Source organism: Bos indicus x Bos taurus, chromosome 2, assembly GCF_003369695.1.
Source record: "Bos indicus x Bos taurus breed Angus x Brahman F1 hybrid chromosome 2, Bos_hybrid_MaternalHap_v2.0, whole genome shotgun sequence".
Taxonomy (NCBI): domain Eukaryota; kingdom Metazoa; phylum Chordata; class Mammalia; order Artiodactyla; family Bovidae; genus Bos; species Bos indicus x Bos taurus.
Genome location: NC_040077.1, coordinates 56,365,147 through 56,387,831, shown reverse-complemented (window position 1 = coordinate 56,387,831; position 22,685 = coordinate 56,365,147). Strand labels below are relative to the sequence as shown.

The 22,685-nt window shown below is 32.9% G+C and overlaps 1 protein-coding gene across 3 annotated transcripts in view; it reads right to left on the bottom strand.

Moving 5' to 3' along the window:
* Positions 1–22,685, bottom strand: part of LRP1B (LDL receptor related protein 1B) — a 2,173,551-nt gene that overhangs the window by 284,766 nt on the left and 1,866,100 nt on the right. For all 3 annotated transcript variants that reach the window (XM_027561670.1, XM_027561656.1, XM_027561663.1), the window contains 6 exons: positions 19,323–19,451; positions 16,035–16,157; positions 12,370–12,510; positions 11,060–11,247; positions 4,405–4,588; positions 1,226–1,311 (listed from right to left, as the gene is read on the bottom strand). In XM_027561670.1, the coding sequence (XP_027417471.1) occupies positions 1,226–1,311; positions 4,405–4,588; positions 11,060–11,247; positions 12,370–12,510; positions 16,035–16,157; positions 19,323–19,451 (851 nt within the window). The remainder of the gene's footprint in view (positions 1–1,225; positions 1,312–4,404; positions 4,589–11,059; positions 11,248–12,369; positions 12,511–16,034; positions 16,158–19,322; positions 19,452–22,685) is intronic.

Sequence of the window (22,685 nt, the reverse complement as noted above, 5' to 3'; positions counted from 1 at the left end):
TTCATGAATAGCCAGAAATCTGGATTTTCATGTGAAAATTTCATTTTCAATCTGTGACTTAGAGAGAAGCTGGCAAATCAAACTCTTTTTGGAATAGCCAACATCACACTTGCTAACAAATATTTGCACTTAAAGTAAGACTAAATTCCTAAGCAGTATGGATGAAACTCTAACAATAGGAATGGAGGTACCCATGAGAGAGTGAAAAAAATATATTTAGTTAAGCATTCTTTATGTTGTTGAAAAATCCATACATGGATGACCTTTATCATCTAATGCCTCATGCAGGCATAAACATACTATGAGAACATGAAACATCCTTATTTTGGGCACACTTGTTCTAGACAGTGCTATCACATAATCGTGTCACTACTGCACATTTTGGGGCAAAGACAAGCTTGCAGCAGGACAGATACAAGCCCAATCATTCCAAAGAAGCTACTTTTCCTGACAATTAAAGATAGGCTAAAATTAACTATGATTTCTCTAGCCCATGTAATAACCAGTCTAGTTCAGTGATTTGATTTTATGTTATTTTCACTGTAGATTGAGAGGGAAAAACAAAAAGGTTGAGGTAAGCAATTAACATTTCTATTCTGTCATAAGTGAAAATCATTCCTTTTCATCCCAAATAGTACGTATAAACACTGACAATGGAACTTAAGCATCACAACAGATTAGCAGTTCAGATTCTCGAAGTAGATGGGTTGAGGGATGACCACGGTAAGGCTAAATATATGCTTCTCATAACCTTTAAACCACAACTGGATTACAGTCATACTTTTACTCCTTTGCTAATTCCAAATTTTAAAGGCTAGGAATCATCAGTCCCATGTTAGTCCTTAGTTCTATGAACAGAAACTTAAAGTTCTGGAAAAGATGTTTATTTTTAAATCTCATGGATGGGGTGGGGGGCAACTTGGTTAATGCACAAAATATCTTAAAAAAGAATTTTACACCTTCTCTAGCTATTCTTAAGACAGTATTTTAGATATTTTAAGATAGTTTTTTCCTTGCATTAATTATATTTTGCATCTTATACTTTCCTTGATATGGTGTGATATTACAAGTTGGAAGACTCGGACAATTCAAACAAAACAAAGTTTATGGTAATCTTATAGGCATACATGCTTCAAAAGTTCTGATTATGAGGTATTGCTACAGCTCTAACTATATCTGGAGTGACCATATTAAATATTAGCAGATTATCATGGAAATGTCATACCTGTTTTAAAAGTGTGTAGTTGGAGCCATCGGTGCTAATTTTCCTTATCTCATGATGATCAGCAAGAATTAGAAAAGGCTCTTCATCTAAATACCAAGACAAAAAACATGTTAGACTTTTAGTAGTTTTGGTTTTCAACTTGGCTTAGTTTCAGTTTAGTTACTCTAGCAGTGCAACTTCAAATGCAGTGCCCTCTGTAAATTAATGGTTAAAAAATTCATACTGAGCACCTCTGTTGATAATACTATGAAAAGAAAGCAGATACCTGTGCAGTACAGAAAATCTAGACAATTCCAAATCCCTCTCTTTCCCTCAAGTTTCTTGAATATTAAATTATCTAATTTATTTGAAATTAGTGGAAAATACTGCTAAAATCTTGCTTTTTGTCATTCTTTTTAAATTGGAATACAGTTGATTTACAATGTTGTCTTAGTTTCAGGTATACAGCAAAGTGAATCAGTTATATATATATATATATATATATATATATATATATATACATATACACACACACATACATATACATATATCCATTCTTTAAAAGATTCTTTTCCTATATAGGTCAATACAGAATATTGAGTAGAGCTTCCTGTGCTGTACAGTAGGTCCTTATTAGTTATCTGTTTTTTTCTTGTAGTAGCATATAGTAGTGTATATGTCAAACCTAATTTCTCATATGATACAAATGAACTTAGTGACAAAACAGAAGTAGAGGCACAAATGTAGAAAACAAACCTATGGTTACTGGGGGAAAGGGGTGATGGAGGGGGACAAAATCTTATTTTTAAATGAAATTCTGAGAAGTATAATCTTCACCTTAGAAATCTGTAGTACAGCTAAACATTCCTACTACTGAAAAGTGAAAGTCACTCAGTCGCATCCGACTCTTTGAGACCCCATGGATTACATAGTCCAAATGGAATTCTCTAGGTCAGAATAAATCTGAAAATTCCTTCCTGATAACCATATAACTGGCTTATGCTCTCAGAATAACTTCCAAGAGTTTCACTGCCTATATGAACTTTTTCCATGTGCCTGGGGGCTTCTTTTAAGTAGGAGTCTATATCCTTCTTATTTGTTCAACATGCTTTAATATCTTATTTGTTCTAGAATCTAGGAAATACAATAAGAATAATCTAACCATGATTCGTATATATAAAGATAAAACTCATTTTAAACATCTTTGTTTCTAAAATGCTTTATATACTTAGTCCCTGGTGAGCAAATTTAATATCAGCATATATTAGAAAAAACAATGAAAAAGGTAATCACTTTAATTTTATGAGGACTTTATGGCAGAAAGTGAAGAGGAACTAAAAAGCCTCTTGATGAAAGTGAAAGAGGAGAGTGAAAAAGTTGGCTTAAAGCTCAACACTCAGAAAACGAAGATCATGGTATCTGGTCCCATCACTTCATGGGAAATAGATGGGGAAACAGTGGAAACAGTGTCAGACTTTATTTTTTTGGGCTCCAAAATCACTGCAGATGGTGATTGCAGCCATGAAATTGATGCTTACTCCTTGGAAGAAAAGTTATGACCAACCTAGATAGTATATTCAAAAGCAGAGACATTACTTTGCCAACAAAGGTCCGTCTAGTCAAGGCTATGGTTTTTCCAGTGGTCATGTATGGATGTGAGAGTTGGACTGTGAAGAAAGCTGAGTGCCGAAGAATTGATGCTTTTGAACTGTGGTGTTGGAGAAGAGTCTTAAGAGTCCCTTGGACTGCAAGGAGATCCAACCAGTCCATCCTAAAGGAGATCAGTCCTGGGTGTTCACTGGAAGGACTGATGCTGAACTGAAACTCCAATACTTTGGCCACCTCATGCGAAGTTGACTCATTGGAAAAGACTGATGCTGGGAGAGATTGGAGGCAGGAGGAGAAGGGGACGACAGAGGATGAGATGGCTGGATGGCATCACTGACTCGATGGACATGAGTTTGAGTAAACTCTGGGAGTTAGTGATGGACAGGGAGGCCTGGTGTGCTGCGATTCATGGGGTCGCAAAGAGTCAGACATGACTGAGCGATTGAACTGAACTGAAGACTTGAAATTTGCTAAGATCCCAAATGTTTTAACCACAAAAAAGAAATGGTAATTATGTGAAGTGATGGAAATGTTAACTATTAATAATACTACTGTAGTAATAATACAGTAAATGATAATATAGTAAGCAGTGAGCTGGCAAAAAAAAAATTAAAAAATGGTATCCTGGCAAATAAAACAATGGGCTTCAAATAATATGCAAATTGCTTCAGAGGTGAATACTCCAAGAATAAGTAAGAGTGGAATGAAAAATTTAAAGGAGTTATTGTTTTCTCCATGTGTGCAAAATTGTAATCAGTTAAAAACTTAACATTTTAATTTCTATCCTGTTATTTATTTGATAAAAGTGGATGAGAAAACATCTATTGCTTTAAATGTCATCAACATAAATGTATATGAGAAACTGGCAATGCTATTTGATTCATTATACTCATTATCAAAACAAGAGGAATAGAGACAAGTTAACACCATTTTTTGCCCTTTTTAGGTTATTATTATATACTATTTTGCATCATTTTAATGAGCATGGTTTTATCCCCTGATGAATCATAATTTGTTTTAAGTTATAGGACATGTTTTATTGAATTTTCAGCCTTACTAAGTTTAACACACTACCGGAAATAAACATAAGTTTAATAATACTTGTCTAATCATGGGAAGAATTCACATAGTCTTACATGGATGACTTATTTCTACTGTTTTCATCATTATAACTGTTATTATTATTCTTATTTACGTGTTTTCTCCTTGGCACACATATATGAAGGTGTGTGGTATAGGGAGAAGAAAAAAAATTATTAGGACACTGTCACAACAGGTTCTTTAATAGTTTTGGCCAAACCTGCTCCCAAGAGCTTGTTATACAGCAGAAAGCAGTGCTAGTTTTTTACTTGTTCTCACAATCTACAAAACACTTAATAATTCACAAGACCAAACTGTAATGGTATTACAAACCAAGCAGTGTGTGGACAACACACAAAATCAGAGCGATGGATTCTCAATCAAGGTAAGTAGAGGAGAATTTTGACTTATTAGCAACATCAAGGAGGAATGAATTCCATAAGAATAGCTATGCAATCGAGGATTCATACGTATAACTGGGGCTGGATCAGTGGACAAGTTCAATTCAATACCTGAGAGTGACTTGCAGCCATTTGGATTAGCAGGTTGTATTTCATATCCATCTGTACAGAGGCACTTGTAGGTTCCATATGTATTGATGCATTGCTGGCTACACGGAAAGCCCAAAGAGCATTCGTCAATGTCTACACATGTTTTACCATCATCCTTCAGTTGAAATCCAGGCCAGCATTTGCACTGGAGAATGAAAAATGAGCATAATCAATTTATACCATTGTCATTGTCTCTTCCTATTGGATGTCCATTTAGCATGATTCAAGCAAGAAAATCATTGAAGAATAGACAATGCCAAGTTTTTCTATCCTGCAGCAATTAAACATTAATCAGAATTACATATATGGTGTACAGCTTATGTTTAAAAAGCATTCTCCCTAATATCTTCATTTGACCTTCTGAGGTTGACAAGATTACAAAAGTTAACTGGCGTTAATCAGCAAGCCATGGTGGCTAGAGAATGGCAAGGAAAAACTAAATCATCAAATTCCTGTTTCTTTTTCTTTTTTTGCATTATATTGAATTTTTAGAAGGCTGTTTTAACAACCATAAGGATTAAGCATTATATGGAGCTCTAAAGGTTACTAATACTGTCACATATGTTTAATTTCATTAGAGTCTTACAGAAATCTATGATGTAGACACTATTATCAGTTAACCCATGAGAAACCTAGATGCACAAGGATGAAATTGTGTAGATAAAGCCAGTTGGAGAGCTTGCTCTTGCTGTAATTTTTAACAAATATTAAGGCTTATTTACTATCTATTGGCAGGGTCTGATTCCTTTATCAAACATGTTGTTGCCTGGAGAAATAATAAAATTAACAGTCTCTCCACTAAAATTAAATCAATGTGCATCATCAGATATTTTTTCTTGGTCTCTCTATCATGTTCTATACAACCCTCTTATGTGATACTTACTAACTGGCATATCAGTTCTCAGTACAATGTCATGCAATGTACGTCTTTGCATTCCTGAAAATAATGAGGGGTTATGATTGGTCTTTCAGTTGTATATTCAGCACCTGCCAGGTAGCATATGGGAATTATAATTACACAAAATGAACTTATAATTGGTCATACGATTATGATCATATTAACCTTAAGACTATCCTATATAGCCTTTGAATAAAGGAACCTGTGAGTACCGAATAGGAACATGAAGTCGGAACTCTAAATTGTTAAGAAAAGCTAGTATTCATTACAAACATTTGAACCTATGTATCTATTTGCAAAATATTAGAGAGAGACATGTGTGCTTATTATTAAATAATCATCAAACAAATAATTGAAGGGTAGAATTTCGAAGTACAAAAAATGGTGTTCATTGTGTGGAGAAGGACCATTAGCTTCACCTGAAAGTGCTCAAAAGATAAATGAATAATGTTTCCAAGTCCTTTTACATAAAAATGAATCTCTTTACTTCCTTGGCACTTTTATCTTCAATATTTATACCAATATTTATCTAATAATTCTAAACCATTACAGAGGATTTATTTTGTAATCTCCAGAATCCATTAGCAAGCCAGCAAATCAAAGCAAAAGCCACAACATAATTTCCCAAATTCTCCTCATCAGATCATAGCTTTTGACAGTATTACTTTCCTTGAGAAGACTCATCCTACCACCAGATAAGGAAGTCAGGGGAATTGGTGCTTATGCTATGTCCAAAATACAAAAGAGACTGTGTGTGTGAGAGAGAGATGCTAAATGTCACTGAAATATAATTACAAATAGTTAAAATGGTAAATTCTAAGTTGTATATTTTACACAATGTCTTATGGACTCTATGGGAGAGGGAGAGGGTGGGAAGATTTGGGAGAATGGCATTGAAGCATGTATAATATCATGTATGAAACGAGTCGCCAGTCCAGGTTCGAAGCATGATACTGGATGCTTGGGGCTGGTGCACTGGGACGACCCAGAGGGAGAGTATGGGGAGGGAGGAGGGAGGAGGGTTCAGTATGGGGAACACATGTATACCTGTGGCGGATTCATTTCGATATTTGGCAGAACTAACACAATATTGTAAAGTTTAAAAATAAAATAAAATTAAAAAACAACAACAACAACAAAATTTTCAAAAGGCAATTGACAGGCTGCAAAAAGATATCACTGAAACAATTGAAAATTAGATCATGTGATCATATGGAAGCCAGAAGACACATAGGCAGACACAGGATAGAGCTGAATTCAAGGGGCACTTAAGGAAAAGTGAAAGGACGTGTTATAGAATGCATTACATTCCTCTCAAAAGAGTATTGTATAAAGAAACAAATAAGTGTCCCGATTCTAACAGGGTTTGGGGAAACTACTTTGAATGGCTAATGTCAGGTTATAAAACTACCACACTAACTAGCTGGTTTGATAAAAACATATTTATGGAAAATTAATTTCTTGAAGGTAAAATTTGTAAAAGTTATCAAGTGTAATGGGTGGGCATTTCTATAAACAAATTAAACTATATTTAACAGCAAGTTTTTTTAAGTGTGAAAGAGATTTTTTTAAATTATTTATTTTAATTGGAGGCTAATTACTTTACAACATTGTTGTGGTTTTTGCCATACACTGACATGAATCAGCCATGGGTGTACATGTGTTCCCCATCCTGAACCCCTCTCCCAACTCCCTCCCCATCCCATCCTTCAGGGTCATCCCAGTGCACCAGCCCTGAGAACCCTGTCTCATGCATCGGAAACTGGACTGGTGATCTGTTTCACATATGATAATATACGTGTTTCAGTGCTTTTCTCTAAAGGTCCATTAACCTTGTTTTACCAAAATCATTTTTACCCCCAAATAATTAAAAGGCATTTAAGAGAAATCCTACTAACATAACTTTCATAAATTGAATGAAAAATTAATAATAATCATTTTTGTCCACAAAGATAAAAGATGAAAGATTCATCTATATTTAGTTAAAAAAGAATGGTTTCAAAATGTTTCACTTTCATTTAAAAATATAGTCTTTATGAAAGTGAGACATATATTCAATGTCAAGTTAATATTCCTCATAATTAAGAACTATTTCTGATTGTTTTATTTATATTAATTTTTTAGAGAAACATATTACTAGAAACAAATATAGCTGTCCAAAGTTTTCCTATAACATTCAGAAAAATTTCTTTGCAGATTTTTAAGTGATATTTGAAAATATTGATTATCTTGTATACATTAAAATTCATTTATCTCCCTAAAGTACATTTATTTTCTCATGGTAAGTTACCCTTCCATCAAAATAAGATTCTTGCTTTTTTAGTTAAGTGTTATTATTCCCTTTTGAATAGTTGGATCGATTGTTATTTGTTTTACAGCAAATGTGCAAGTTATTCACAGTCCAGAAGGTATAAATTTTGCTTTTATAAGCAATTTTCATTTTATTGGATAATTTGCAGTAGGATTTGTCTTGTTTTGCTGATACTGTAAAGAGAAATAGTTTACTGTAGAGTTTTCCCCATTCTCTGAAAAAAGAGAAATCCATCAGCTAACATTTTTTCTCCAAAATAGAGAATTATTTTGTAATTAAGATTTTTGTTCAATCTCCTATAAATTAATATTCAGAAATATAACATATAACAGATACATATTAAATTTTCATATATAACATAAAAGTGTGATTATTCTTAGTTGCTCAGTTGTGTCTGACTCTTTGTGACTCATGGACTTTAGCCCACCATACCTTTTTGCTCATGGGATTCTTTAGGCAAGAATACTGGAGTGGGTAGCCATTCCCTTTTCCAGGATATACCATAAATATTATATATATATATGCATGTATATACATATATATAACACAATATATAAAATATTTTCTTTGAATATTTAAGTTTCTTATTCATTATTCTCAGTTATTTTCATTTTTTATTAATCTATTTATTTTAAATTGAAAGATAATTATGATATTGTGTTGGTTTCTGCCATACATCAACATGGATGAATCATAACCATATATATGGCCCTCCCTCTTGAACCTCCCTCCTACCTCTCATTTTTTAACTGGTTTTGCTTCCCTCAGTAGATGTTTTATTTTATCCATTACATTAGTTTTGACATGTGTTTATATTAGAGAGCATATACATAGCAATTTTATCAGGTATTATATATACTGACTTTTAAAATAATTAGTATGTCTATTTTAACTCAGATTCTCACTTCATTCTATGACTCCAGAGAAGTCAAACAGAAAATACTGATATTTTAAAGGTATCAATAAACAATTATTTCAGTGTGAGGAATCTTATAAAGTAATTAAAATAGTGTAATTTAACATGATTTTCTGGGTAAGAACTATTTCTACCAAAAGTAGTTTTCCACATATGGAATCTTTAAGAAGTCAGCACTCTTTACATGTAGCCATTAAAAAATACTAATCCTTACTTTTAATGTTATGTCAAAGGGTGACCATTTCATATTCTATTTTTAATTTTATCACAATATTGTTATGATAGATTAAAAACAAATAAATCTACTTTGAAATTTAAGTTTAGGCATTTAAATAGATGAGTGAATGGATATACATAATATATGATAGAAATGGATTATTATTTATAACATGACAAAATTATAGCCATTGCCTCTTATAATTTTATAACACATTTCCTGATTTGGGGGGAAATATTTCTGCATTGAAACATAAATCACCAATAATATTTTTTCTGCTTCATCAGGTTTCAAAATATGTACTACCAAAATTAATTATCTGGTACCTACTCAGCTCATTAGGAGCTGTCCTGGCTCATCTGTCTTGCTTCCTTCTACCTACAGTATAGTGTGATGAGTCTGTGCATTTGTGTTTTAAGTCTTACATGCATGGGTGGTTAGTTGCTTCAGTTGTGTAAGTCTTACAATTTGAAATAATTCTTCTTAATACAGTATTGGGTCTAAAAACTTTAAAAATAAACATAACTTTCTTAGTATTTTACTTTTCATCTCTATTTTAACACAGGGGAAATGATTATTATACTTTTTAGGTTATATCCATATACAGTGACCAAAGTAGTTAATTAAGTTAGTCATAATAACAGAAATTCAGATATTATAAATGACAGAATGGTTGTTTGGCTGAATTTACCATTAGATAGAACTGACTGTCATAGAATGTCAAGGCTGGCAGTTAAAAGCCCAAGCATCTTTGTAATATACTTTTTTTTTTTCTCGCATCTTTTAAAGAAAGTCACTTAGGCCCAGATGAAACACTTAGACATAAGAAAGGTGACAACTCCTTCCAATATAAAGAGTTCTGATGTTCAAAACATCTTCCTTATATTGAACAGACTCTGTTTCCCAACTCCTAATTCCAACCTTTGAAACAACTCAGACAAGATATGCTCCCTATTCTAGTACTTCATATATTTATGTATTTATTAATGCCATTTTTATTTATTTGACTCTTTCAAAATTATTTTTCAAACTTTAAAATTTTTATTTTGTGTAAGAGTATAGCCAATTAACAATGTTGTGATACTTTCAGGTGAATGGCAAAGGGACTCAGCCATACATATACATGTATCCCTTCTCCCTCAAACCTCTCCTCCCATCCAGGCTGGCAGGTGACATTGAGCAGAGTTCTAGGTGCTATATAATAGGTTCTTGTTGGATATCCGTTTTGAATACAGCAGGGTAGAATTTCATATATTTAAATACAGCTGAATAGCCATTTTGCTCTTGGTGCAATTTCTTCCAAAGGTGTGTTTTCCAGACCCCTGATGCCACTGGATGCACAAATGTGGATACAGTAAAATTTGTCAAAATTCCTCTTAAAGTGTCATGTCCCTAGATGTGCATAGTACCCCAGGTATGTCCTGATCATCACAGAATTCAGTAGAACAAAATTCTACTGATATCTGTACTACTCCTAACTAGATTAGGTGGCCTCTGTGTTTCACTGAAGCCATGTTCTTTTGCTGATTCATACAGAGCTATTGTCCAGTTAAAATCACTAATTTCCAACTGAATTGCTTTTACTGAGGTTTTCCCATATTTACGTAATTGATTTTAACCTAAAATACCACTTAAAGATTTAGTTTGTATGCATCCTCCATTTCAACATACTAAAATAGAGATGTTTTCTAAAGCTATTTCTGTCAGTCAATTTGTCAGTGAATCACCTTCTTCAGGAAAGTGGTACCAACAAAAAGCAATTAGGATATTAGACATGATTTATCTTTTAGTGTACCTGCACTCAGTCCTAATAATTCATGTACTCTGTTTTTTTCTTCCTGTTTATTTGAAAAAAATATTGCATTCTCCTGTGTTGTGATAAAATATAAATGATCAGCCCATTCTACTTCAAAGATGTATGAGAGGGAAAATGAGGGAAGAAATAGGAATTTCAGAGAGCAGTATGCATATTTACCCAGCTATTAACAGCAGTATCTTTCTCAAACACTGACCTTTCTATACTTACATTTTTTTCTTTATGATTACTATTTATTTAGAAAGCTGAACACTTTGAATTTTTTGTCTTCATGATTATATTCTATTTATATACCACACTATTATTATGGTTCACTTGTATAGAAACTCTCCATTTAAATACTTTTAACTCACAATAATCTAATCACTTGCAGTCTTACAGCTATATTGAATTAAATAATTTTTATTATCTCAAATTCTAACCTATCACATGATTTTCTATTTTTGATGAGTACCTACCTTATAACTGACAGGAAGGTCCTGACAATCTTGAGAACATCCACTGACCTTCTTACTCAAACACTCATTTATATGGCAATTCCTCTCATCTGAGCCATCACCACAGTCATCCTTATTGTCACAAAGAGCTCCACTGGGAATGCACCTGCCATTTTTGCACATAAAAAATGAACTGTTGCATGACTGTTCTGGAAAAAGAAAATAAAACAAATGGAACATAAAGGGCATGCCATTGTTTTATACTGCAATTGCTGAAAACATTCACAAATATGATAACTTGTTAGACAAAAATTATAGTAAATATAGGTATATATAAAGTGCTTTATATTCAGTGTAATATTGTATATACAAAGAAAATCAAGGGCAAACAGTTTCATGTTCAAAACACTGCAAATATAGCTTTATATTGAAAATTAGCAATCAAAATAAGCATCAATAGCAAAATTAATGGAGTATTTCTGTCTTAATTTATATTGTGAAGAATGAGTTCAAAAGTGTAATGATAGCTTGACATTTTCCTCAAGTCATAGGTCTCTGAGAAATTGCATTTCACTGAAAATTAAGAGTCTGGAATAGGTAGATATTCCTAAATTCCTTTTTTTTTCCTGGAAATATAACATTGACATTTTAAAATCTGGGCATAAAAAGACGCTTGTGGTGAATAATAGTTGTTTCAAATATAGCTATGGAAAGGAGTTCAGGTTTTGCAGCTATTCAAAACCTGATGATTTAAACATTACTCATTATAATACATGATACAAGAATGCCTATTAACATGTAAACTATGTGAGAAAAAAAAGTAATTGGGTTTATTCTAAAATTTATAACTAGGTATTCAATCTTTGGAATGGTAAAGTGAAAAATAGACCAAGTTTGGCTACATATCTATTTTCTGTTCAAATGATATGCAATTTATTTCATTTTGCCTAAGTTTGAATAATACTGACTTTATCTCAGTAAATCTCAACCTTTTTGATTAAATGTTCTATTTAAAAGGTCCATACATGGAAAGTAACCAAATAGGTCCATACATGGAAATTATCTTCACATTAAATAATGTATTAAGAAAAATGACTTTTTTAAAGCAACAGGATGATGGATGCATATCTGTGGCACAGACTCACATTTCTAAAACTAACTCCAAAACAAGGTGGATTACCAGGATGCTTCTATTGCATTGTGTCAGTAGAAGTATCACATAATTAATTGCATTTTCTCTCAGTGAATACCTCATGAACCTAAAAATGAGTCACAGTATTGCCTTAAAAAATCAATTTTGGAATAAGCATAGTATTGTACACATTCTGTACCTGCACTTTTACACTTTGGGTTTATAGGTGCCTCATCAGAATGGTCTGTACAGTCAAAATCTCCATCACACTGCCACTGAGTATTTAAGAGACATCGCCCATCAGCACAGCTAAACTCTTCTGCATTGCATTGTCGGTACCCTGCAGGCAAAGAAACATTTTACTTCACATAACAGATATTTATTAAAACTTCATTCATAATGTGCACTGAACCAAATTAACCATGTGTTACCCAGGCATCTTATGGGAGATATTTCCTTTTTCTTTATAGGGCAGTTGTAATAATTGCAAGAGATATTTGTGGTTGGAAAAATAGGATTAAAGACCAGAAAAAGAGCTGGAAACAAGGCACTCCTATTTTGTTTTGACCTAAGGGAAAAAAATACATATTGCTAACAAAATGTATATATATATATATATATACACACACACATAACAAAATACATATGCAACATGGGTGTGTATATATATATATATATATACACACATATATACACATATATACACACACATAACAAAATTTATAATGAGTATATAATCTCTGTTTACTTATTGTCTATACCCTAAAGATTTTCCTTAGAATGGAAAACAAAATCAAAGCTATTATAAATTATTTTCAAGACTGAACTTGGTTAGGTAGAATACTAGAACATATGGATGAACTGACTCTGGATTATAATGATAATTTTCAGAAGCTATAATGTCATGTTTATGTTTGGGAAGAAGCCCTGAAAGTGTAAAGAAATTGTTAAAATGAGAAAATTAAAAGCCAATTCATAGAGTAATAAGCAGAAAACTATTGTAATTATCCTACATATTGATTGTTAGAGGCATTAAAAGGCTTTACTCAAATCATAGTATCAATCCATCAGTTGTTAATGTTCATATCTATGTCTGTTTATAAGTAAAACTCATTTGATTTTAAATATTATGAAGCTTCAGATTTGATTTCTTCCTGAGTTTGTAAGCAATTAAAAAAAAGTCATTTCTTTTGCAAACTTTCTGGTAAATGTGGGCAAACATTTTACTTCTGAAGTGAGAAAATAAGATTTTTATGGCTTAAAAATAAAATTTCAACAGAAAAAAAATGATTCAATAATAATTATTTACTTAAAATGTTTATTATACTGCATGGCAAAACTAGATAGTTCTAAAAAACCCTCTGATTCTCTAGTATTTCTTTCCTCCTTCTCCTTCACTTGCTCTTCTTCATGCAATACCTATGTTCAAGTGTCTTCCAGTCCAATAATAATAAAAATCTATTTATACAACTCTCAACAACAATGACCCTTCTTCCCTGCTCAGTCCAGTCCCTACTCAATCTTACTTTCACTTACTTATCTCCAGTTCAACTTTCATTATTAATGTCTCATTTCTGCAACTTCTACACTCTGAAATTCCTCTTAGAGCTAATAGATTTCAAGTGATAGTTGGTAAATTTATGTGTCTCTGGCTCCTATCTGCTTCATCTTTCTGCAGTGCTTAAAGGTATTGTCTGTTCTACCTTGGAAATAGTTTTCTGACTTAATATTCATAATACACTCTCTCAGACTTCTAATTTTGCTTTTGCTATTTCCTTTCCCCCCTCTTTCTGTATGAAGTTTTCTCCTGTTATACCCTAAATTGTTAGAGAAGAAGCCCTTATTTCAACCTTCAGTCTAGGGTTTTCCCCTTTTCGTTTCTACAATGATGGGTATTCTCATTCTTTGTCGTATTTTTGAATATCACCCTTATGTTGATGGTCACTAGGGTAATATTATTTGTCCTGATCATAATCTAGAAGTAAAATTTCAAGTACTCACTGTATAGCTTCATGTGATTATCTGAGTAACACTGCATATTCAAAATGTCCAAAATTAATTATTTGATACATCCTTCTTCTCCTGCATCAGCAAAACTGCCTCCTAACTTCATTCTAAAACTCATTAATATCAATGCCATCCTCCTAGTCATCCAAGATAGAAATTGTACTTTACCCTCCATCTGTAACTGTAAATGAATTCTGACCCAATTCTCCATTTTCCATTCCATCATTTCTGCCTTAGTTCAAAATCACAGTGCTAATTATCATAACTCTTTATGGTACCTCTCCCTCATAGCACTGTTTCATCCACTCTGCTGAAAAGGATGGTTCTAAAGTTCAAATTTAACTGTGACATTCCCCTGTTTTTAAAATGTGTGCTTGCCAAGTGAGGCAAAATAATTAAATACAAATTCTTTAACATTGTATTTGAGACTTTTTAGAATCTAAAACTTCTAACGCCAACTGACCTCACCAAAGACTAATTGCTATTCCACAACCATGTCAATTTATAGTTTTTGTAAAGATATATAGGATTTACTGTGTTTGGAACTGTTTTATGTACTTTACAAATATTAATGATTTAATTCTCTTAATGGTCCTAAGAACTAAATAATGTTACTATATATATTTCTGCAGATAAAGAAATTGAAGTGCAGGGAGATAAAAGTCATTTTTCCAAGGTCACACAGTTAGTAACTGGCAGAATCAGGATTGGACCCAGGCCATTTGGCTCTAGGGTCCATATTTTTAACCACTATGTCATGTTCTGTAGCATCTAAATATGATTTCCACTGAGTAACACTCCCTGTCTCTGTTCTTTACTGCCCCCAAAATTATTTTCTCATCTCTGACTTTGTGTATTGTGATTGTTATTATTCCCATATGACTATGAATGTTATTGTTCTATATTGTACTCCTGATTTTCCTGTTCATCTATAATTTTTTTTTCTAGTGAGATTTCTGTCTCATTCATTTCCATATGAACCAAGCATAATGTCTAGCTGAGAAATATATTCAATCAGATATAACTCTAGCATCAGATTTACATCTTCAGTTACGAGTTAGCTTTTAAAATATCACATTGAATCCATGACTTAATGGTGAATTGATATAAAAACTGATATCCACTGGTCTCAAGGAAGTTTATATCAAAAGCCAAGGTTATAGCTATTGGATAAGCAGGACATAGGAAGGAAACTAAATTATTGCCTTTCATAGGTATATGTGGATTTATTCCATGGATTTTCGTTTTGTATTTATTCATGCATACATTTAAATATTTTACAAAAGTACTAGGTTTACATAACATTTCAATTTCACCTGGAAATTTTTAATATACTAATTTTATCACAGAAGTTATATATGTGTTCATATACACATTATAAACACATGATAATTAGATAAATATATGTGACAAGATAAATTTCAAAATAACAATATTAATTTTAACAAATATAAACATATGCAAACAGATAAAAGAAAAATGTTAAATATGTATATTTTCTGGTAGCTATGTGAATTGTATTCTTTTTTTCTCACTAAAATATTTTATTTGGCTATAAGACTGAACTAGCCAGCCATATATTGTTTTTAAAGTACAAGATACTTCACAAAGTTCTGAAATTGAAAGATGTTTTTATAAACATTTTCCAGTATGGTTCTTGTAAGAACACTACAACCATAGGTAAAATTTTCAAATACATGTGTAATTTTGGTAGAGTTTAAAGAGGCTATATGCAGTAGGTCTATATTACCAAATTTGCATGTCCTTAGTGACATTAAGAAATGCATTTATTTGTTTTTGTTAAAGACTGGTATTCAGCCTGAGAATCTTGTCCATGAAGAGTTCATATATACTTACCACACTGCAATGACTCATCAGAACCATCTCCACAGTCATCATCGTGGTCACAAACAAATTGCTTGGGAATGCACACTTTATTATGGCACATGAAAGCATTTTCATCACATGTATTATTGGGAGCTAAGGAAGACATCAGAGAAAAATAATTTAAATGAGCACTTACTTCATCTTTTCCTACATTAAGAGTTTGGGGAATGTATGTTGTCATACTCAGTACACTCAGTAATTCCTGGTCTTTTTAAAAAGGAATGTTAGCTAAACATTCAGTGTATCAGATAAATTAATAAAATATATTAACATGCATATTTTGATATAAGTAGTATTCTAATGTATGAATATAAATATATATAATTCTAAATTTCAGTGTTAAAATGCTCAACAATTCTAGATTGACCTTGAAATTTCAGAACATTTAGCAATTTGTGAGTTTGCTGAAGGATGAATTTAAAGGTTCATATGTGATAAAGAAAAATCACTCAGCTCTAACAATGTTGTTGGATATTTTTTTTTCCTCTCCTCATGGCTGCAGTAATGTTAGCAAGGTGATAAAAACCTTGCTTCTTTGTGAAAAATGGACATGAAAAGACCACCAAGTGCTAATGCTCATGATGGAAGTGAAAAGAAAATCAAAGAGGCTAAGGAAGTTACTTTTTAAGAGGAAAATAAAACTTTGGGGTGACTTCTAGAGTAGATGTTAAAATAGGTTAAGATCTATAGCGAGATGAGCCCAACCATAAGTACCACACCAAATAAGGAATATTGATCCATGAAACGGAACATTGATCCTTTTGGAATACTGATCCAAAAAAGTATTCTCTATCAAGGGCCCTAACCAGTGAGGAAAATGATTACTTAAAATGTGCAATAAAACTTGAGTAGAAGTCCAAAAGATACTGGCTTGTAGAGAGAAAATGAGCTTTAACAGTATACGCATAGCATCATAGAGGTTTGATCATTTAACTATTTTTAGTTACCTTTCTTACATGTAAAGGGTAAATGCTAGGATCTGACTCAAGGTTTGCAGTATTTCAAATGTTAAGACTCTGATATATGATGGATATTAACTAAGTTCATTGTGGTAACCATTTTGCAATAAGATATAAATACATTAAATCAATATGTTGCACACCTAAAATTAACACAATATGTAGGCCAATTATATTTTATGTTTTAAGTGAAAAAACAATCTATTTTTAATTATGGTACACTGGAAAAAAAAAGACTTTGCAAAAAAGTGTTTAGCACCTTAAATTTTTATCCTAAGTAAAGCTATTAATATTTACCTTCTTGCTGCATATGTTTCTTTATCTGCTTAATGAGGATAATAAAATTTATCTGATAAATTTCTTGTAAGAACTAGATAAGGTATATGAAGCAGATCAGCTCATTTCAGATATTCAATAGATGCTCTTACAATTCTCAATCTACACAATTATTTTTGGCAGATCTCCAAAGGCACTTTACTAAAATACTATGGAAATTCAATAATGTAAATAAAAACACCTACCAAAATAATTGAAATATAATGGGCACTTGAAAAAATGTGGAGGCCTTCCAATCTGTCCCCTTCATGTCTTAACAGGCACTTTCCTCTACCTTCAACACTCCTCTTTCTTCTCTATGTCCTTCACAATTCAGATAATGTTATTGCTTTTCTTTGAAATCCTTCTACAAGACTTCTAGGCTTTTTTACACAATATTTATTTGTGATGATCTAGTATCTTTTGTATGTGTCATTCTGACACTTAAGGCATTATAATTATTCTTTTATATGCTTATCAACTCCCGATCCCAAATCTGGCCCAGACTACATGAAAAAAGGAAAACCTCTCTGCTTTCAAAACTCAGTAATGACTGAAAAGAGATATTAGCAGGTGAAATAAAAAGAATTATTTGAATTTAATCAAGTATAACATTTTCAACAAACGTATTTTCAAAAATGGTACAGAAGCCACATAAAAGCAGAGTTAAAAACTGCTCATTATAATCAAAGTAAAACTCATTTACTAACCACTATTGTAACTTTGAACTGTGTGACAGCTTATATAACTCAAGTGAATTATGCCAATTCTAATATATGAATTATTCTTTAAAATGCTAAGCAACAGAGACTTATTTGGCATTAATGCTTTCAGGTCACTTGAGTACAATTTGTTATATTTTAACATAATTTAGTTAATAACACCCATGTGGCCCAAAAGTGTTAATATGCCTCCCAGAGTATTAACTTGCTACAATAGCAACAGTATACAAGGACTATATGGATCCTTGAATTGATGCCTAATCCTTTATTATGTAGCCCTCAGTGGCCCCATTGACCTTTACAGACACATATCAATTTGAAGATCAAAGTGATTTATTCTACAATAGTATGAGTTCTGTGCACATTTAAGCCTGCCTCAAAGTCTTCCTTTTCCTTTTCAGCTTTAACTATACCCCATATGCATGCACCCATATATACATATTATTACATTACAGCTTCAAATACAGTTTTAAAGACCTGAAGGTAGGTCATCTGAGAGATGACCAGCAGACTTCATTTTAATAAGCAGAGTCCATAGCACTCTTTCTAATACGTTGCTCTGCTCAACATATCCCCTATGTGGTGACCTTGGGATCTGCATTCAAACATCCAGGCCCTTCATTCTCTTGATCACACAAAGGAATTTATCTAAATTTTTACTACTGAGTAATTCCCTGAAAATTTCTTGAAGTGACCTAGAGTCAGAAACTTAGTAAATTGTCTGGCCTCCAAAGCTGTTCCTCTGATCCCCTAGCTTCATTCAGCTATATCCATACTATTTTTACCTGACCTAAGGGTTAATATCCTATCTGTAGGACTAATAGGTGTTTACTGACCTTCTGGTCAGTAGTTATTTAGGATCACAGCAGCCATTTACAGAGTATCTGTAATGGGCAATCTAAAAGCCTTCAAGGGGAGTACAGGGTCGCGGAAGATACTAAAAAGAAAGTAACAACCCCACCACACAAATATACATAGGGTGGTTACAGTATTGCAGAAATGAAGTGAAAAATTTTCACTCATCAAAATGATTTTAAAATGTGTAATCCCACTGTGCATGTTGGAAACACTCTGAACAGTGGTGTGAGGGGTTGCTGAACTACTATGATTGACAACATCCCACCTGATTAAATCCGATACTACCTATGAGTCCAGGGGTTGGGAAAGTGAGAGAAAGGGTGATATGGTGAGTACTACAGAAGTAAGTATCTGAGGATGCTGCAACAGCATTCTTTCATAGACAGCCCCGTGCATGTTCATACCACAGCCTGCTGTGGAGAGTTCATCACTTCCATTTGGACAGTCCCTTTCACCATCACACAGCCAGTGTCGGGGCACACAGGCACGGGAGCCCTGGCAGCTGAACATGTCAGCTGCACAGGTGATGGTACCTGAAAACCACCAAAAAAAATGCCATTAGGATCATAGCAGGTCCACTGAAAAAGATATATCATTTATATTTCCAAAAGATGAGAAGAGAAGAAGAAGAATGTCACTGACAAGGAAGAAACTGTAGTTTTGGGAATCACCACGTATTATCCTTCCCCTATGGATAGTTTCCACTCAGAATGCATTCCTTCTCAATGGCAGTGGTGGTTTAGTTGCTAAGTTGTGTCCAACCCATTGCTACACCATGGACTGTAGCTCACCAGGTTCCTCTGTCCATGGAATTCTCCCAGCAAGAATACTGGAATGGGATGCCATTTCCTCTTTCAGGGAATCTTCCTGACCCAGGAGTCAAACCTGCTTCTCCTGGGTCTTCTGCATTGGTAGGTGGATTCTTTACCACTATGTTACCTGAGAAGACCATTCCTTCCCAATAGCAAGAATTTTATTTCTTAAAGGTATATGGTAGAAAAATAAAATAAAATAAAAGCTATATATCAGAAAATAATAATAGTATTTTCTCCATGTAAAATGTAAAAAGCCTAAAAGTGTCATAGAATTTTCAATAAATTGAGATAAAGTTTCAGAAGGACTGAACCGATAAGGATAATAATAATAATAGCATTTTTATCACTTAATATATGCTAAGCACTTAGCATATTAACTTATTTAGTCCTCACAATCACCTACAATAGTAGAACTATTATTAGTTTCACTTCATGTAAAAGGAAATGGAGGCTCTGAGAAGCTGACAGCTTGCAGGAAGTCTCAAGTTGCATAAAGGGTCCTGTGGTGAGCTGGGAGGCCAAAACCTTTTTGGTTCCTAAGCACCTTCTCTTAACCAGTAAGGTAATTATTGTTACTCCCCACCTGTGTCATTGAAAAGGATGAATGTCCGCATGTACCCTTTGTTTTACACACTTAATAAACAGAATCTATCTTTTCTTCACTCTGTTGATTCAACATCCTTTTAATTGCATGATGTTTTCAAATGTATTTTTTTTAAATCAGTTTCCACACAAAAAAATGCTGTTTACTCTACGTTCAAAGGGCCTCAGGGGTTGGCTCTTTGCTTTTCCTTCTATGGGTATAGAATAATCAAATAAAATTAGGAAATGATTCATTCTCTTGATATTTACCTAACCCCAAGTACAGTTGTACATATTGAATGGTTTATTTGTTATGTATATAAAATATATATTGAGTGAATCAGTAACATGTCTCCCAAATCTAACTTCTCTTTAATTTCACTTTCATGTGACCAAATCGAAAAGGTTCAAAAAAATAAGTTGTAAGAATTATTTTAAAAACTACTAGTATCTCCAGGAAGAAAATATGACTGCCTAGATTGGTGAAAGACAGTTGTTTCTAAACATTTAAAGCTACTTCATTTGGATTATCAATTACCATCTTATTTCTCAGTCATAGAGTTGTTATGAGAAGAAACTGCTTTCAATGCAATGTTTTCAATATGGGAAGACAGCAGGGTGACAAATTGAAACCCCCTGCTGATCTTTGCAACATAAACATGCCCATTCCTGATATACATTTAAATTAGGAAGACAGGATGGCAAGTGAATGTTGAAAAGTCCCCCAGGTAATTCAGATTTGCTTATCTGATTGAGGATCAGTGCTAACAGAGTGAGATTTAGTATGATATCTATTACTGGAAGAAATTATAAAGAAAATCTATTAAACAAATGTAGTTTTAATTTAAAAATGAATTTACCTGCTACCTATTATATCTTTAGTGCTTTCTATAATAAAATTCTTTCCTTACAAAGTTATTTTCACATCATTCCTCCTTTTTATCTATTTTTTAAGCTAGTCATAAATACAGTGTCACTTTCAGTATTAGATTCTCAATTAGTGCTTTAATTTCCATAATATTTTTATTATTTAGCTAGAGATGTAAAAAAAAATTCATTCTTTCTGCTAAGGAAGTTTTGATGCATTTAAAACTCCTTTTCTGCTTTCTTATTATCACTTCAATTTATTTTCAATGTACGTATAACAAATATAGCATTGATTTAAGTGTTGAGAACTTTAATTCTGTATGACCTTGAAGACTAGTGTCTGAGTTTCACTCTAAATTGAGGGGTATGACTAGATAATTACTAAGATATCTAAAACTATAAAATGGCACAAAGCTATTTGCAGCTAATTTTCTGGCTCCCTTGAAAGTGGTTCAACAGATTCTGTGTTAAGAGCATTCCAAAATATCATGGTCAATTAGAAAGAAAATGAGCCAAAGAAAAAACTCATGGCTTCCTTCCATAGTTACATTTTCATCTGGAGACACATTGCCATTCACAGGGAAATGAATCCCAAGGGGGAAGGAAGACAGTAGAAGGAATTCTACCAGATCCATTTTGTGTACCTGTGCTGTGCTATGCTAAGATGCTTCAGTCGTGTTTGACCCTTTTGTGACCCCATGGATTGTAGCCCATCAGGTTCCTCTGATCATGGGATTCTCCAGGCTAGAATACTGGAGTGGGTTGCCATTTCCTTCTCCAGGGGATCTTCCTGACCCAGGAATTATACTTGCATCTCTGATGTCTCCTGTACTGGCAGACGGATTCTTTACAACTAGTGCCACCAGGGAAGCCCCTATGTACTTACTCAGATATAATATTTGATTGTTTTTATATCTGTTTTAGTAAGTATTTTAGAAACTATCCAATTTTGTACATATTTTAGAAATATGAATTCTGGTTCTAGTTCTGCAATCACTGATTCACTGAGTGACCTTGGCAAATTTATCAACCTCGGTGAGTTTTTCTTTCTTCATCTATTATATGACAGAGGTTAACTAGACTATGATTTTCAAACTGAATCCTCAAATCCCAAGTCAGAACCACTATATGCTTATGAAGAAAGAATATGTCTACATTAGAATATTTTGAAGTGAGGATTAAGAATCTATTTATTTTAACAACCTCTGAATAGGTGTTTTTGTACACTAAAGGTTGAAAACCACTCAGATAAGTTATTTATAAAGTTCCTTTCCAATTCTAAAATATTAAGTTTATTCATTGACTAATGCTTGGTTTAAAGCAGGAATTTTTATGCAACAACAGCTTGGTAGTATATAAAATGCAGCCTGTGTATATATTTAATAGCCTGGGTGTTTTGATGACAGGTAAACATGTCCATTATCATTAAATCCTTTAAAAAAAAACAAAAAAACTTATCAGGACATTGATAAACACTGACACAACAACACTATTCTGAAAAAT